The sequence below is a fragment of the Babylonia areolata genome, chromosome 12 (genome assembly GCF_041734735.1).
Source record: "Babylonia areolata isolate BAREFJ2019XMU chromosome 12, ASM4173473v1, whole genome shotgun sequence".
Taxonomy (NCBI): Eukaryota; Metazoa; Mollusca; class Gastropoda; order Neogastropoda; family Buccinidae; genus Babylonia; species Babylonia areolata.
Window position 1 is genome coordinate 5,015,937 of NC_134887.1, and position 19,436 is coordinate 5,035,372.

At 42.2% G+C, this 19,436-nt stretch overlaps 1 protein-coding gene across 1 annotated transcript; it reads right to left on the bottom strand.

The window, feature by feature from the left end:
• Positions 1 to 2,105: 2,105 nt before the first annotated feature.
• LOC143288253 (potassium voltage-gated channel protein Shaw-like) lies at positions 2,106 to 18,993 on the bottom strand. The gene is made up of 6 exons (XM_076596602.1): positions 18,803 to 18,993; positions 17,389 to 17,617; positions 16,685 to 16,903; positions 14,360 to 14,566; positions 2,875 to 3,066; positions 2,106 to 2,138 (listed from the first exon to the last, which is right to left on the bottom strand). The coding sequence occupies exons 1-6, from the start codon at positions 18,991 to 18,993 to the stop codon at positions 2,106 to 2,108; spliced, it is 1,071 nt and encodes a 356-aa protein (XP_076452717.1).
• Positions 18,994 to 19,436: the final 443 nt, after the last annotated feature.

Genomic DNA, 19,436 nt, shown 5'->3' on the forward strand with positions numbered 1-19,436 from the left:
GCTCAACGTGCAGGTGCACCGACAGCGACGCCTCAAGGGGCCCATGTGGAATATGCGACCTGTTGGTTACCTGGACAGCCACAGGAATTGAACCTGAATCCTGTGGGGCCTGGTTTCATGTCTCTTGCCTAGATATTGGCCCAGACACCTACCAGCACCATATAAACACACCAGAGCTCACCTGGCACTGTGCGATTTGCACCAATGCAAACTACAGTACTACTGTATTTGACTTCCATGGAGCTGGTCAAGAGAGTCGTTTCAACTCTATTGTCACATCAGTGCCTGAGGAAGACTTACACTTCAAACCCCTCCACTCTTCCACTCCTTCCTGCAATAGCCAGCATGGCAAGCAACGAAACCACCCCCTTCACCTGCTGAACGTCAATTTCCAATCAGCGTATGGGAAACGAGCGGAGATTGTCAATCTGCTTGCTAGCACGAAACCATACATACAATCGGCACAGAAACATGGCTAGACACCAACATCAGCAGTGCAGAATTCCTTCCATCGACGTATACTGTTTACAGGAAGGACCGCAACAGGAATGCTGGCAGAGTCCTCATCGCTGTTAGAAATGACATGCAGTGCGCTGAGGAACTGGACACTGGCGCCGAGATCCTGTGGGTCAAAACCAAACTCACATCAATGCCCACTATTCCTCTGTGCATGCTACCGCCCAGACGTCTCTGACTCTGCCGGCCTTAATACGATTGATGTATCCCTAAGAAGAGCTGCTGCAATGCAGAACACCCAGCTCCTGATAGCCAGCGACCTCAATATCCCCTTTTGGGACTGGGAGAAGATGACATTGAAGCCTCATCCGGCCAATGCCACACTTCACCAAGCGTTCATCAACCTAGTTTATGACACTGATCTCAAGCAGATGGTGCCAGAACGGACCCACCTGGACAACAGCCTGGACATTGTGATGACCAACTGCCCTTCCCACATTCCCAGAGTTGAAGTGATCCCTGGCCTGTCTGACCACAGCATTGTGTACTTCGAGTACAAAACAACACCTGACCTGCTGAAGAACTCCCTGTGCCATATCCTCCTCTACCGGCGTGCCAACTGGGAGGAAATGAAACGGGAGATGGTTGAGCTCCAGCAGGATTACAAGGACACAGGCGATATTCCTACCGAAGAAATCTGGATGAAGTTCAAAACAGCCCTGAAGGACAGTATGGCCAGGCACATCCCGAGCAAAACACCCAAGAGAAGGGACCTGTACCCATGGATCTCCACCGATAACACGCAGGCTGATCAGCAATCGCAACAGAGCATACCGGCTCATGAAGAAGAGTCGCTCAAAAGACCTGCAGAAAGAAGTCAGGGGTCTAAACAGGGAGATCCGAAAACAACTCAACCGTGCTTACTGACATTACACAGAGAACCTTTTTTGCTTCCTCCAACTCGGATGACAATCCCAGCACAGGCCATAAACGTGAAACACCAGCGCTCCAGAACAACCGAAGTCCCGGCACTCAAGTCCAGTGGACGACTCATCATTGACCCTAAACAGAAAGCAGAAGTACTCAACAGGCAGTTTTTCACTGCTTTCAGTGCTGGTACCTGCTACTCCTCCTCCGCGTTCAGGACGAAATACACCAGGCTTGACTCCCGAAACGACTTCCCATCCATGGCCGACATCTCCATCAATTCGCATGGCGTAGAAAAATAACTGAACAGCCTGAACCCCACCAAAGCTGCTGGCCCAGACAGTTCTGTGGGGATGTGGAGGGAAGGAGTGGGGAGGGTGGTGGTGGGGAGGGTGATTATGAAAATGAACCCGCTGTCGTGTATTACTTGCCTGTATGTATTTTGCTTTATATGTGTAGCTTTTTGATATCTTTGGTCCAACCCTTCTCATATTGTGTGTGTGTGTGTGTGTGTGTGAACTGGACTCGGCTATGGGCTGAGATATTGTGTTGGGTGAGTGACGAACCTATGGATGCGTAGTTAATTTCCAAGTCGACGAATAAAGATGTATTGTACTGTGTTATGTTCATGTCTTTCTTTCGTCACGTTGAATCAGCTGTATTTCGTCTGTCCCTTCTGTGTAGCAGATGTAAGCCCCTCTGGCATACAGTCTCCTGGCGTCCTAACATCGATACTTCCCTGTCTCCTGCCGACGCTGAAACAGTGGCAGACAAAACCGGGTGTTGCTGTGTATGGGAAAACTTCGGATGACAGGCATGAGAATGATGCTACTGAAACGGTGCAGGTGATGAGACAGCAAAGAAAAAAAGACACACAAAGCGTAATTTTGATTTACAGAGAGGATCTTAATTACTGTTTCCAGCCTTGAATTTGAAGTAAATATGTTTGCAAATTACCGATGACATTATTTGCGGATTTCGTGTTTGTTTGTTGTTGTTGTTTTTTGTTTTTTGTTTTGGTTTGGTTTTGTTTGTTTTTTTCTTTCTTTGTGTTGTTTTGTTGCTGTTGTGTTAACATTAGAGGGTACACAGACACATTTTAGTTTAATTCCACTGGATACTGCGTGTATTTTTCATTTTTCTCTCTGCGTTTTCCCCCCATTTGTTTGCAACTAAGCGTTTAGCGCCGAATGACTCGCCCGAAGTTGTTCTGATATCTTAATTTTTATTTCAATTCATCTGACTTGTTTCAGAATGTGGCGCCAGGGTAGCAGCTGCCCCTCTTATACTGCTATAGTGTTCTCATGGATTGTTCCGCTAAGTTAGTCTTGGCCATACATGTAAAAAGAAAAAAACACGACAGCTCTATACGATTGGACGTGTACACACACACACACACACACACACACACACACACACACACAGACATAAACCGGTGCCACGAAAGAGAATACCAGCATCTAAATTTAAACGGACAGTGACAGGACTCACCTTCAAATCAGGGAACACATTGCCCAGATAGAGGATTCGCAGGACGCGGACTGCCGACAGGGCGTACAGAATCAAAGTCACCGACTTCTCCCCATGGCTTACTTCTTCCGTTTCCTTTGAGTAGACCAACGTCTCCATCCCAAAATGCAGTATGGCCTTGGTAAATATCACCATCTCCAGCCAGTTCCGTGCCTGCTTGAGAAACCTGGTTGACATTCAAAATAGAAATAAGACGAAAAGGAAAACATGTGATTGTGGTGGTGATAGTGTTACTTTTGTTGTTGTTGGTGGTGGTGGTGGTTGTGGCTGGTGTGTGTATTTTTTGTAGGGAAAGGAGCAGAGACCGAGGAGGGAGGGAAGGAGTGACGAAACAAAACGAAACGAAACGAAATTTTATCTCACGAAGGTAAAGAAGTAAGCACAAAGTACTTGTTTACATCCGGCCCTCTGGGCAAGAATGATCATTAAGAAAAAAAAAAAAAAAGAAAAGAAAAAAGCAAGAGTCAATTCACAACACCAACATTCAAACTACATAAGAATGTGCAAACATAAATACAGAACTTATGTACAATACAATATCGCAACAGATAAACAACAAGGACAATGGGGACGGGGGTGGTGGAGAGCAGAAGGAAGAATGGACAAGGGGAAAAGTAAAAAAGGTAGGGGAGGCTGACTGAACAGAGATATTGTGAGAGACAGTGGAGACAGACATGGTATCAGGATCAGTATCAGTAACTCAAGGAGGCGTCACTGCGTTCGGTCAAATCCATATACGCTACACCACATCTGCCAAGCAAATGCCTGACCAGCAGCGTAACCCAACGCGGTTAGTCAGGCCTTGAGGAATTTTTTTTTTCAAACAAAAAACCAAACAAACAAAAACAATAATATATATATATATATATAATAAAATAAATAAATAAAAATTAAAATAATAGAAAAAAGACTGACAGGGGAGGATACAGGCGTGTATATATTGACAACCTATACATGTTGTTCATAATTGATGTCAGATAATCAAATGTTTTTCAATAAATGTGCGTGATACACGTTTTTAAAGTTAGGGATGCTTTTTACAGTGTTTACATTGAGGCAGGATAATATTTCATTCCATAAACAGCCCCCTAAATACGACTGAATACGACAGACTAGATTCCTTGGAAGTGGTACTATAACTTTATTAACATGTCGATGAGTGTTGGTTACAAATTTATTCCTCAGTGAGTGGGGAGCAAATCTAGACATGATTTTGAACATAAAATAAACCTTTGTTGTATAGAAGTTTTGTTTTCAGTGGGAGGATATCAAGCTTTATAATCAGATACAGTTAATGAAGATTTGGAATCAGTTTTACACCTCTTCTGTGCAGACTCAATACAGGCTTCATAATTCTGTCACTCGCCGAATCCCACACTGTCGAAGCATAGTTAAAGTATGATTCTATAATAGCAGCCATAAACCATTGCGTTCGGGGTTTGGGGGGTTACGTTCAAGAGGTTTTACAGGCAAACAATTGGAGAGAGAGAGAGAGAGAGAGAGAGAGAGAGAGAGAGAGAGAGAGAGAGAGAGAGAGAGAGAGAGAGAGAGAGAGAGAGAAGCCGACGAAGATAAATAAGAAAAAGAAGTGAAAGAGAAACTGTCGGAAAGGATAAAAAGTGACGAGGGGTGCGGGGGTATCTGAGAAAATAAAAAGAAGAGTGAGGAAGGATAGGGGCGTAGGGGTAGGGGAAGGAGGTTGACAGATCATTTGTATTCTTCAATGGTGTGTCTGTGCTTTAGGTCTTTCTGAATTATTGGGAATGTTCTGGTGATTTTAGACTACTTCGCATTCATATGCAAGAGTGAACAGCTTAAATGCAGGTCAACCTTCGAGTGCCCCTTGACATCTGCTGATATCGTTGGGGCACTAGTGAAGACGACACCACCACCACCCTCCTCTATCACCTGTCTCTGTCCTCCACCACTGTCTGAGATTCCACCAGGTTCATGCCTATCTATTCTGATAGTATCTTCCCACCTCTTCCTGTCTTCCTTGTCTGCATTCTTCCTCTAACTGTCCCTTGTAAGATGGTCTTTGCAAGTCCTGTTTTCCGTTTCATGACGACTGTGATGAGGTCATCATGAGGTGCTATTGCTTGTTGGATCTTGCACTGGATCTCTTCGTTTGTCACAAAGTCATGATCTATGCTGTGGATTCCGAAGATCTTCCCGTGGCATCTTATTCCTGTTGCCAGGATCTTTCTTTATATAACTGTCCTCTCCAGGACAGCAGACTCCAGGTCTATGTTGTTCTCATCTAGAGTTGTCAGACGTATGAAGTTCCTTCCCATTGCTTGGAACTCTTTTACTACAGTCCTTTGATTTCTCCAAGTTGAACCGCAGTCTTGTAAACTTTGGCTGGTTGATCTTCTTTAAGCACATTCTGAATGTCATCATCACCAGATCATGGTCAGTTCCAGTATATATCCTGGAGACAGTGCAGGTGGGTGCCGTGTTCACTCCTGACTGGAAACGTTTGTGGAACGGGATGTAATCCATTTGGTTGTGGTCTTGACCATCTGGGCTGTGCCATGCTTTCAGTTTGTGGACGTCAATCGAATAGATGAACAGATTGTTGTTGGCTGAAAACTCAAGAAACCTGAATCCTCTTTCCTTTGTCAGAGGGTTGCGGAAAAGTCGGCAGGGGCAATGCCAGTGTGTCTGAGCATCTTGTCCAACTTTCGCATTCCTATTATCTTGTACGACTATGACGTCTTTTTTTGTGTGTTTCACCAATGGCTTCTTGATGTAGGTATGCAAATGAAAAACAAACAAACTGGCAATTCATATGTTCAGCCATCAACTAATCAGTGTCAACTGCATATTGACAAAGATTGGCGATTTCCATCAGGATTATACGTTGTAAAGTGCACAGAGCTTCAAGAATATGCGCGATAGCAAGATGTCTCAAAATACAGATAAAAATAAATACGTTGTTCCAAACCAGAAAACTGCAAGGAAGCATGCCATCTAAAACAACCAGTGTCACCACTTAGGAGAAAATGCTTCAGAAATGAATGAGTGAAAACAAATGATTCACCAATAAAGGAATTACAGATCTAGCGTGCTTTCATAAATCAGTGTTTTAGCCTTTGGCTTTAATAACATTAAAAAAAATCCCCACCAAACAATTAAAAAAGAAATCATGGTTGATTTCTACCGAGCAGTCATTGAAAGTGTGCCAACCTTCGCTATTACTGTTTGGTACGGAAACATTTCCAAGGCACAAGTTGCAGCCTTTAACAGAATCGTAAATCTGCCACAAATATCACCGGGGCTGATCTACATTCTCTAGAAGGCATATATTATAAGCGGCTACTCAAAAAAGCAAAAAATCAGTCAGCCAGGACGAATCACATCCAGCTTTTGGGATTTTCGATGTGCTCCCCTCTGGTCGACGGTACACACAGATCTGGCCATACGTTGGACTGGCTCATCACACGTGACTCTGATGCTATGACTGCATCAATGACTGTAACTGACGAACTCTCTTCCGACCATTCTGCTGTCATATTCTTGCTTAATATTTCAAAACCTACCAGAACCAAAAAATCCGTTACTCGTCGCAACCTGAAATCCATCAACATTAACACTTTTTCTTCTCAAGCTGCTGAACGCCTTTCCAAAATTTCTTCCCACACCAATGTCTCTACACACTACAACACTGTCCTCTCTCAACTGCTGGATGAACATGCACCCCCCACTACCCGTATGCTCCCTGATAGACCTTCCGCCCCGTGGTACACACAAGACATTCGACTTGCAAAACGCAAACGTCGCCAATTGGAACGGCGATGGCGATCAACAAAACTGAAAGTCCACAATCAAATCTTCCGAAAACAAATAAAGTCAAACATATGATCTCATCAGTGAAGACAAACTTCTTTTCTTCTCAAGTTCTCGATGCCACATCCACAAAATCTCTTTACTCTATCATGTCAAATCTTCTCGGCACTGCAAAAAAGACTCTTCTTCCTTCTGCCTACACTTCATCTGAACTCCCCAATGTCTTCTCCTCTTTCTTTTTTGACAAAGTCCAGAATATTCGTACCATCTCAGACCAAATGCCTTTTCAACCTACTCATCCTGATCCTCAATTCAACGGCACTCCTCTCCATTCCTTTAATCCATTAACTGAAACAGAAGTCCATGAAATCCTCAAAGAAATGACAATAAAATCCTGTGAGCTCGATCCTATACCAGCCTCTGTTTTTTCTCAGTGTGTCTCACAGCTTCTCCCCACAATCACCAACATTGTCGACTCATCCCTTCTCACTGGAACGTTTCCATCCACTTTCAAAACTGCAATAGTCCGGCCTCTTCTGAAGAAATCCAACCTTGACGCAAACATTTTGAAAAACTATCGACCAGTTTCTAATCTTCCATTCCTGTCCAAACTTCTTGAAAAAGCTGTCCTGAAGCAGCTCAACAATCACCTTTGTTTCAACAATCTCATCCACCCATTTCAGTCTGCCTATCGCGCTGGCCACAGCACCGAAACCACTCTCCTCCACATCCTGAATAACCTACTGCTAGCGTCCGACTCAGGACAGATCTCCCTTCTCACTCTTCTCGACTTGTCAGCCGCCTTTGACATGATAGACCAATCAATCCTTCTTTCCCGTCTTCATTTTACATTTGGTATCAACGGCACTGTTCTAAACTGGTTCAAATCTTATCTCACTGATCGATTCCAGTCTGTCATTGTTGATAATTTCCAGTCTGAACCCGTTAAAACTGAACATGGAGTCCCACAGGGATCTGTTTTAGGCCCAGTGCTCTTCACACTGTACACTGCTCCTCTCGCTGAAATTATCAACCGCCATAATGTCAGTCATCATTCTTATGCTGATGACACTCAACTCCAGAAGAGTGATACACCTGAAAAACTGTTGTCGCTCTTGCAAGAAACATCTAACTGCTTCCTGGATATTAAAAATTGGATGACTAAATAAGTTACAATTGAACGCAGACAAAACTGAAGCAATGATCATAGGAACTAAACAAAAACTCTCTTCCATTACAACTAATACAATCAAACTTGGCAGTACATCCATCCCTTTGTCCAGTTCAGTCAGGAACCTCGGCGTTGTCCTTGACAACACACTGTCCATGCAAACATTTATCAATCAGACATGTCAATCCTGCTACTGTCAACTGCGGCGCATCAGTTCCATCCGAAAATATCTGTCCATTGACGCAACATCTAGACTTGTCGTTTCTCCCATTCTCTCTCGCCTTGACTACTGTAACTCTCTATTGTCTGGTTTGCCTGCTTCATCCATTCAGTCCCTTCAGCGCATACAAAATTCTGCTGCCCGACTCGTCCTCAGAAAGAAAAGATCTGAGCACATCACTCCTCTTTTGCAACATCTCCACTGGCTCACTGTCTCACACCGAATAAAGTACAAGATCAGCACTCTATGCTACAAATGTATTCACAAATCAGCCCCTTCCTATCTCTGTGGCTGCCTTCACCTCTACACTTCATCTCGCTCACTACGATCAGCTTCGGATCCACTCCACTTACGCATACCCAGATTCAAACTCTCGACTGTTGGCCGCCGTTCTTTCTCTGTCTCTGGACCTTGCAATTGGAATGAACTTCCTCTTTCACTTCGTCAAGTCTCCACACTCAGCTCTTTCAAGTCTGGCCTTGAAACCCACCTCTTCCCAAAATAGCCTTCCTTCCCTGCCTCTTCCTTGTCTTTAGTTTCTCCAGTTTTAGAGTTATGCGTGCGTGAGAATGACTGGTGCGAAAGCACTTAGATTTGTCTATGCACAAGATTCAGCGCTATATAAGTACCATTATTATTATTATTATAGAAGTGTAAGGACGAAAACCAATTGCTTCGGCAATAGCTTTTCCCGCAAAGCAGTCAATGCCCTGTCTCTCAAACAAATCCAGTATGGTAAATAGAATTGCGCAATCAACAACCATCTACCTGAAGATCTAGTCATGAAGTCCATCCATATGTAATATGCAGCTTCTGTTCAAAGGTGTGTGTGCGTGAGAGAGAGAGAGTGTGTGTGTGTGCAGTGCGTGCATGTGTGAGTATGCACAAGTTTTTATATTGATATGCACTTGTATGTATCCTAATTTCTACTGTGTCTGTGTTTGTGTATGATTTTCGATTTATGTTCGTATCTTGTTATGTACTATCCCCCCCCCCCCCCCCCCCCCCCCCCCACCCCCAATATTCCTTGTGACCCCGGTACACTTGGTGATTAAGACATATTCTATTCTATTCTATTGTGACGCAGCACGTGAAAACCCGGCTAAAGTCGGAATTTATCATTGTTTGTATACCTTCTAAAAGTTATAAAAACAAAACAAAAAAACAGAGATGAAAAAAAAAAAAAGGATCTATCTGTCACAGTTTTTTTCTATGATTTTTTCTTAGTTCGAATGCCTGAGGAGTGGAAATGGAGACATCGGCTCACGAAAACCCCCACATATTTGTATGTCTATAACTTAAAAAACAACAACAAACAAACAAGAAATATCCCGAATATCTATGTGGTGTCATATAGTCCAGAACTGAACAAACTTTAAATTTCCATATGAAAGAGGCACAGGAAAATTCATATTTTCTCTCTGCTCTACTCAAACGAAGACTAGTATGGCAAGTTGAGGAGTGCATGCAATACAGATTATTCAGCCATGAAAACAAGAATTTTCCTGAACATATATAAGTAAATTTTAGATTTCGATATGACAAAGGCACAGAAAATTTCGTATTTTCTCTCAGTACTCAAAAGACAAGAATGGCAAGCAGAGGAGTGACGTCATGCAAGACAGATTACACAGCCACAAGAGAGCCGACGGCGACAGTGAATTTTCAAATATTTCACGCCCACAAGCTGATGCATGAATCTTTGGAACTTCGGCTTAGATCCAGATCAAAATAACGTTTACGAACTGCAGTTATATGTAATGCCACAAACCAGCTGATGTAAAATCAGCCTGGAACATGGATTCAATTATTAGTGTCTATGGCCTGGAAGGGCAAATCCACTGAATGTTACAACTGAAGTGACTGATCATATCCTTTGTATGCAACATTACCAACAGCTCCAGTCTCTTGACAAGGATGGTGATCGTGTGTGAAAGTGGCTGAGGAAGTGATAGTGCGTGCGTGCGTGTGTGTGTGTGTGTGTGCGTGCGCGCGCGCGTGCATGTACACATGCGTGCGCGTTTGTGTGTTTTGTGCATGCTCGCATGTGTACGTGTGCGTGTGTGCCCGTGTGTAAATGTGCGTGTATGCCCAAGTATTCGTTTGCGGTTTATGAGCGTTTGTGTGTGTGGATGTTTGTGTATCTGAGTAATGTTAAAGTGTGTGTGTGCGTGTTCGCGCGCGCACGTATTTTACCTGTAAGTGTGAAAAACATGGTGAGTGTTAGCACGAAGGCATGCGTGCACGCGCGCGCGAACACGCACACACACACACACATACATAAACACACACACTGGGCCGCGGGCAAATCCGCACGTTCCCGAACACAGGAAAATCTTGTATTGTTCGGAGTGAAAATGCGCGTTTGATCCACCAATCACAAATCGTCGAAAGAAATGGACTTGCCCGGAGTGACTGCCGAAAATATTACACCAGGATTTGCTTTTGGCATTTTTGTTACACGTTTCTGAAGCCAGAAAGTCGCGACAAACATAGAGGAAGTTTGAAACTTTGACAGATCTAAGCAATTATCTTAAAACAATGAAATAAAGATGGATGTGGGCTGTTGAAGATGGAATCGTTTCGTTTGCAGCACGCAACTTGGGTTCGAAAAACACTAGTATCAGATGATGATCAAAAATATGTATCAAATTCATATTAGTACTGTTAACTCCCCCATCCCTTCCATTTGTCTTTGTTGCTGTTGTTGTTGTTCAGCTGGAATCGCGCAAAAACCATGGCTTCGCTTGTTGGCAGAAGAAAATTTAAAGAAAAGCATGGTACACATGAACTGTGTAAGCAAACTACTAATGCTTTCCTGATCATGATGGATAATCATACTAAGTCTCTGAGTACATCGTTGAGCAGTTTGTTGCCCTGTTTGATTCTCTGAACAACCTGCATGTCGTCAGCATGGTCAGACAGCCTCTCCTCGCTGAAGGAAAGAAAACATTGGAAAATACTCCACCCACATCAGCAGCTCTTGAACGGCACATTAAGAGAGCTGTTTTTCCGAGAAAGTGCTTTCGTCTGGAATTAAAATGGTGGGGATTGCAAAAAGGTGGGGTAAGACGTGGTGACCTTTGTGGACCATTCCATAAAAGCTGAAGACACTTGATGTGAACGAATTCACTGCTTCTGCTCAGTGGTGTGCAGAGAAAGGTGCAAATTCTGCAAGATCAACTTAAAGTGCACATGTTTGTTTACATATGGCTGGGACTGTCACAAAGACTAAATATTGTCCAGTTGGAAAGAGACAACCAAACTAGTCGAGAAGGGTTTTTCAGCAACCTTGTGACACCAGCTTGATGTTGTAGTTTTTCAGTCAAGCTGAAACTGTCAAAATTGTTTATTTGGTTTCCCAGAGTGCACATTATGTACTTTGTGACTCTTGTAACCATACATCCGATGACATGCAAGTGGGATTTTCATCTCAAGAAAACGTCCCTCATCCCTACACCCAAACTCACATTACCCCTCCTTTTCCATTGCCCTCTGATGTCTCATGAGAGTGATGAATAAATGAACGCCCACTAACCCCACCAAAATACTTATTCAGAGCCATAAGTCTCTGCTACATATCTCCTGTGCAATTTCTGTGATGTGGCCTGGTGTCCCAATGGTAGATGCAAGCAGGCAGCAACCGGTCTGGTCTGGTGCTGTGATTGGAATGGACTGGCCACTTTTGTAACTTTTGTTATGAGATTGTGCCAGCCAGTTACATATCTGATCAAGTAAGTATGCTGTTGGATCAGTCGTTTACAGTCAAAATCAGTTACTAGAGCATTGTCTGGAAAAAAGAGGACCTTGGCTGATAGGTAAAAGCAGATTTACATGTTTTTAAACTTCTGAGGACTGTGAGTTAAACGTTCATTTTTTGTGCTTTTTAGTATCATAGCAGATGTGATTTGAAACGAGGAGAACGGTCTAACTGTATTTTCCACATTACAATATATCTGTTTTGGTAGTCACAATAGCATGATTATACGCAGTTACCACGAACTTACAAAATATATGTTGTTGTTCTGGCATTAGAAACCCCCCACGCCTAATTATGGATTTGCTGGTCAAGGCATCTTGCTTTGACCTTATTACAGATTATTTTAATTAATCCCCTGACGTGCGGCTGGTAGACTTTAAACAACACAAATCAGTTAGATTCCAGGTAATCCGAGCGTTTATGAATATAGTGATTACAGATCTAATGCAGCAAAGTATTTGTGTGAATGGTCACAAGTAGTGCGACAAACAAACACACTGTTCAGAACAATAGTCACCGTAATGTAGTCAGTGAGTGTAGTGACCTAATTTCAAGACTAAATTTAGCCATTTGAAGAAAGTGCTGGTAGGTCTATGTGCCTCAAAATGTTCAGACAGCAGAATAGTACATGCATGCAGCACATGTTTTCATTCAGTTGTCTTTGCCTACAAATTTTATATTTGTCTTCAAAACATTTTGAGTTATGGGTTTACCGGTCCAGGTCATCTGGTTATACTATGATCAAATTACATGTTAAGTGCTAAATCTATTCAACAAAGTGTCCGAAACGAATAATATACATAACACAACACACTGACTGTTTGAAAATCAAAAGTGATGCTGGAAGGAAAGACAACATTCAGAACTGCAGTTACAGTCGGTGCGTGAGGGGTGGCCTAATTTAGAAGCTATTTGTAGCCAAACGAGGAAAGTTTCAAGATGTCTATTGCCTAAATACGTTCAGATAGACTCACAGTTCATGTGTGCAACAGGTCATGGTTTCACTTCACAACCTCACTGTTGCGATTCGTTGAGAGTTGCTGAGACCCACTTCGCAGATGTTTTCGAAGACGCCATATTCTTTCACGTTGCGTCAATTTTATGAACACACATATAGGTCCTTCCATAATTTTTTGTGAGTCACACACACCACAGAATGAAACCATATCAATGAAATTATTCCAAAGAAAGCCTGAACGTTCAATAAAAATTGAATTTTTTCTAACTTTGAGTCGGAAACTTGGCAACATTCGAAGAATCGATGGGACCTGGCAAAAGTCGCAACTGACAGAGGGTAGCCAGTAAAACCGTTGAGAAACGACTACATTTATACGCTGTCTTTTGACAGGCATGCACCTGAAAACATTGAAAATACTACAGTTCCAGGGTGTTTTGTGCAAAGATACTTACCGACAGCAAAGATAAGACTTCGAAGATGCGATATTTATGAAAATCCCGATCTTGATGATTTTGACCCCAATCACTTGTTTTTGTGCACAGCTAAGAATCGCTGGATGCCACTTTAGCCGGGTTTTCGCGTGCTGCGTCATATATATATAATATATATATATATATATATGTATATATATATATATATATATATATATATATATATATATATATATGACTATTCTGCCCAAGCCTTTAACGTTGAAATGCCTGCCCTTGCCCAAGTAATTTTTACCTATGTGAAGACGTGAGAGGGTATGGTTACAATAATGCCCATAAAATCTTTAATTAAATATGGTTTATTTTGATTAAATTTGGCACTCTTATTCAAAAATAACTGTACTTTTGTACTGAAGCCTTTACATGCAGGAAATCTATATCTAGTCATTACAAATGATTGTTAGAATAAAAGAAAACAGATAAAAAACACACGCATAAAACATGCTTTTTTGGAACAATATATCACAACAGATCTAAAGAAAACATGCAGTCTGAATCATTGGCCACTTTTTCACCTTCCTCTGAACTCAGTTTGACGAAATTACCCCTATTTTCCTCCTACTTCGTATTCCGATTCATCATTCTTCTCATGAGTCCTTCACGATTTAGTTGACAGCCAAGCCCAAAGTCAATTTTCGTTAAACACTCATCTATGTTTGGCTCGAAAATCACACACAAGAAACACGAATTTCCCTTTGTTCGAACTCTTCCGGTTTGGTTTGAATAAGAGTTTCTTCCCTTTAATCGAAACCAAAAGTGACAGTAGACCATACGAACGACAAAACTACGTCCGCGAGCGACAAATGCTGATCTGCACGGACGTACGTTTGACGTCCGCAGGCAGAAATGTGACACACACACACACACACACACACACACACCGCCTTTACTGAACCTAACACGGACCAGAACTAACACAGTCCCCTTACTTTTTCCTCATTGGACAGGTCACGAGCCTCAGCATAAAATCTAAAACGAAGAAAGCGATGGTGATGAAACGGAGAATTAGCTGCCACGTCTCAGGCAACGTGACAACCATAAAGTGCACTGGGGATACCTCGTTGCGGGTTTCAGTCAGAGTCGTGTTATGGGCATCCAGGTACCTTCTGAACTTGTCTGTGGGCACCCGGAAATAAGGATCCGTCTCGAAGATGAAGTTAAAGATGGACATGAAGACGAAGATGTAGAAGATGAAGCTCCAGATCTGTATGTGACCAGAAAAGAGCTGAGAGAAATAGGTCAGCGGGTACTGTTGAACGGTGGCCTGGTGGTCATGTGCCCGACTTAGACCCATAAATGGACTGTGATTTTAATCCCCCCCCCCCTCCCTCACCCTGCTTCCTTCACTAGACCTTGAGTCATGGTCTGGATGCTAGTCATTTGGATGATAAACTGAGGTCCCGTGTGTAACATGCACTCAGGGCAGGTGAAAAAACCCATGGCAACAAAAGGGTTCTTCCTGGCAAATAGAAAAATCCACTTTGACAATAAAAATAAAAACACATTCAGACCAAAACAAAGTTATGGTGGTGATGCGCGAAAACGACATCCCAGGAAGTGGCCTGAATTTTACACACAGAAATATATCATGACAAAAAGTGATAACAATACTAATACTAATAGTAATATACTACCACTGCTACTTTGATCGAGTGGTCAGGGTATGATTCCCTGTTTGATCTGGTGCTGTGTCCTTGGGAATGCACATTACTGTGATTTTCCTCACTCCACCAAGGGGTGAATGGGCACCTGAGTTTGGTTTGAGAGAGTTACAACAGTGGAAGGAGAGGACTGGGTCCTGCCTTTCTTTGCTGAGCTCCAACAACATGTGGATGAATTCAGTGCTTCAATGGCTGTAAAACGTTATGGGACTTTCAACCTATTTAACTACAACTTTCAACCTATTTAACTACAACTTTCAACCTGTTTTCAACCTGGAGTGATGGCCTAGAGGTAACGCGTCCACCTAGGAAGCGAGAGAATCTGAGTGCGATGGTTCGAATCACGGCTCAGCCGCTGATAGTTTCTCCCCCTCCACTAGACCTTGAGTGGTGGTCTGGACGCTAGTCATTCGGATGAGACGATAAACCGAGGTCCCGTGTGCAGCATGCACTTAGCGCACGTAAAAGAACCCACGGCAACAAAAGGGTTGGTCCTGGCAAAATTTTGTAGAAAAATCCACTTCGATAGGAAAAACAAATAAAACTGCACGCAGGAAAAAAAATACAAAAAAATGGGTGGCGCTGTAGTGTAGCGACGCGCTCTCCCTGGGGAGAGCAGCCCGAATTTCACACAGAGAAATCTGTTGTGATAAAAAAAAGAGAAATACAACTACAACAACAACCACTCCTTCTACTGCTGCTACTACTATTACTACTACTACGACGGCTTCTGCTACTACTACTAATGATGATAATAATGGAAAAGTTTTTAAAATTTTATTGAGAAGATGGAAGATATCAAATAGCAAAATCTATACGAAGGAGATGGTGTCTTGTGGTATATGTCAACAACTTTGGGAAGAGAAGGAAAATGGTTTGCTGTTAACATCTGCTGGAAGAGAGGAAAAGAGTTTAAACTGTGAACATGAGGAGGAGGGGAAGTGGTAGTCGATAGAGAAGAGTGAAGAGGTTAAGTGTTTGTGGTGCTGCTGTTGATATTTAAGGAATGAGAAGGGAATGTGTAAAAGAATTTATAATCGAAAAGAAGAGGATATCACTGATAGGGAGTGTATGGGATTTTAAATGTCAACATCTGTGAAAAGGTTATGGACATGTGAAGTTAGAGGCTTAATGTAACTCATTCTCTACTGAGTATTGTCATGGCAGTATTCTTCTACTCATAGCTTGCTTGCTGAGGACTGCTACAGTGTTTGTGACCGTCAAAAATTTATATGCCTGATGCAGCTTTGAAGATTCATGCAGACTGGATCCCGCCTTTCCTTATTAGCATAACTTAACTTCAGACGAACAACTGTTATTGGACAATCTCTCTCAGTTACTGAGGTTTCGAGTTTTTGTTTTTTGTTGTTGTTTTTTTGTGCAACTTTGACTGATGGCATACACATGTGGCAGTGGTGTAACAAGATCTAAAACGTTTTCTTTGAAACAAATTGGTAAGTCGTGCTGTTGGGTTACGTGACTGGATGAGAACACTTGAAAACAGATTTTGAAGAACAGCTGTTTCTGTCCATAGGGACATATATATACATAGAGAGACAAAAAGCGACAGACAGAGGCAGACAAGTATACAGAAATATTGACAGATTGGGAGGCAGATGCAACTGAAGAGACAGATACAGAGAAACGGACGGAGAAAATATTCCTCATATCCTCCCAATATAAAATGCACACACACATGCCCACCACCCTTATACCCATACCTTAGAAGCTAGCGAGTCGAAGGAAAGTTGCAGCATGTTCCACAACCTCAGTCTCCAGCTCGTGGCTCCCTTGACCACAGCCTCCGGGAAAGAGGTCTGAAAGAGCTTGTGCATCTCAGCCATGGCATCCGTCAGGTTCTGGTGCTGTTTGAATTTCTTCCAGCAGCAGGCGCTCATCAGCTCGACTGGAATCTCCCAGAACTCCAACTCCTCCTCCACCTTCAATTAAAGATGATATGTTTTATTTTGCCATAAAATGTTGTAACTAATGTTTCTATGCCTGTAATTGGTGTTTTTTGCCTTACTTGCTTAACCTTACTTGTGTGCGTTTTTTGTTGTTTTTTGATAAGAAATTGGTATTGCTTCTATTGAGTTCACCACCTTATATGTTTATTATGCTTTGCACGTGTGTGTACAAACAACTATCCATGGGTGCGTGTGATCCTAATAAAATTATTATGCTTGCACATGTGCGCGCGCGCGCGCGTGTGTGTATATGTGTGTGTGTGTGTGGTTTGAATAGTGGCGAGATGCTGTATTTATCAGGCTTACTTTACTATGACTTCATTGTGTGTAATTTTGTCATGCATACTGTATGCCAAATGCTACTGTTCTGCTTATAATATGTCTGTATGTATCATAGTTCACCACAACTAATTTGATTGACTGAAATAATACATTCATTCTGCTTCTGATTCTATTACCAGGCTGTAGCACATGCTGGATGGCAGATGGAGCTCCCCCTTACGGTACAGGTCCAGAACACTGTTCATCATCTTGGGGTTCCTATCGAAGAAGAACTCCACCATTCCACTGTTCTTGCGTAGCTGGCCCTTCTCCTGGACCAGTCTGCCGAGTCGGGTGTTGGGTAGCTTCATCAGGGTGGCCCTGGTGGTTCGGAACTTCTTGCCACCCACATCTAGTATGATGGAACTGGCCGGCACAAATGTCGAAAGACTTAGTAAATACAAATATCTGGGAACGATTACTGAAATTAAACTCAGTTTTACATCCATACATACAAATCCAAAAGAAATGCCAGTCCCGCATCTACTGCTTACACAAACTCAGGAATATTCAGGTCTCCTGGGTTTTAACCGCTGCTTCATTTGCACTTTCTCTTCGATGCGATGGCACAGAAGTTAAAACGTGAAGAACACCAATCTACTGAGCAAATCTGTGAAGTGTCCAGCAATACAGTTGGTGTCAAATCAGAACTTCTAGATCATCTGTACAAATGGTAGGTAAAACAAAAAATCAACACAGATCATAAGCAATTACAGCTATGTTTGTTTTTTTTTCTCTCAAAATACTGAGAACTCATACCTTCAAGAAACGATATTGATTTCCCAAACTGAAAACTCTTGAAAACAAAAACACTTTTATAGCACTGTCAATTTAGTTGTTAAGTAACTTATTAATCTTGACACGCATCCGTCTTTATAATAATTTATTTCTTCTTGTGTCTCTCTCTTCGTGTGTGTGTGTGTGTGTGTGTGTGTGTGTGTGTGTGTGTGTGTGTGCAGGCATGCATGGATGCTTATGTGAATTACTTTCATTGTATTGATTTCAAATACTGTTGAAATACTGTTGTTGCCTGGTTAGTATGATATTTATGTCTGTTCTCTTACTGTGAATAGTGCATGTTTTGCAATTATTGTTTGAGAGATCATATTAACTTTGTATTTGGGCATTTATCTTTATGTCTTCATACTAAATGACTATAAAAGTAGTGTCATCACTGTTGTAGTTATTGTACGAGATTTTTCATTTCAGCATTTTATGTCTTCTGTGTATCTATATTGATTCTCGTGTAACTAGTTTTGTGCACCACAAATGATTCTTTCTTATTGAGATAAAGTTTTCTGTAATCTAAGAAGAGAAAGAGGGGGCAGAGTAAGAGATGAAGAGAAGAAGAAGAGAAACAATAACAATACTAACAAAAACAATGCAGCAGCAGCAACACCATCATTTTCAGGATCATGATCATCACCATTACCACCAAACAGCAACAATGATAATAGCAACAAATTGATCACACATTTCCCAACAAGACACTCAATTAAAACTGACAGACAGGAGGATGATACAGATCATCAACCTTTAAAAAGCACTTACAAGTGATCTGGAGGATTGACCTTAGAGGAAAGGGATGGCTCTGGGACTTGATCTGTCCGTTTTCTCTCCGCTTTCTGCTGTGCCTTGTTGGCCGAATCCTGCTGAGGTCTGTCTGGCGAAAGTTGACCACGAGACATCCGTCCCGTGTTTGCCTGTGGTTCTGCAGGTGCGTCGACGGGTTTAGTAGCCATGGGGTAGGTGTTACCTTTGGTAGCTGGGTCAGACGAAAATCCCCGTCTTTCTTGTCGTTTTCTGTCTTTTCCCTCTTTCTTCTTCTATTTTATTTCTGGTTTCCTGTAATGAACACGAGAAATGCAAAATAAGTGTCTGTGTGCGACTCGAAAAGGGGAAAATCCTTTTGAGACATTCTTTCCTTTTGGTGTTGCGTGATTGTTACACAGGTTTTACTTTTTTATGAGGGAAGGATGAAAACAAGGCAAATGTGCTTTTTTGTTGTTGTTGTTGGTTGTTGTTGTTTACCACAAAAGTTATTTCGTTTCCCCCCTCTCTCTCTCTCTCTCCAAACATATCAGATCAAAGGGTCACTTTGAAAAGGTGGCTAAACGTGAGTGGAAATGTGTTTTATCCTCTAACCCTGTTATGTTACACTTTTTCTCCTTTTCCTTCTTTTTGG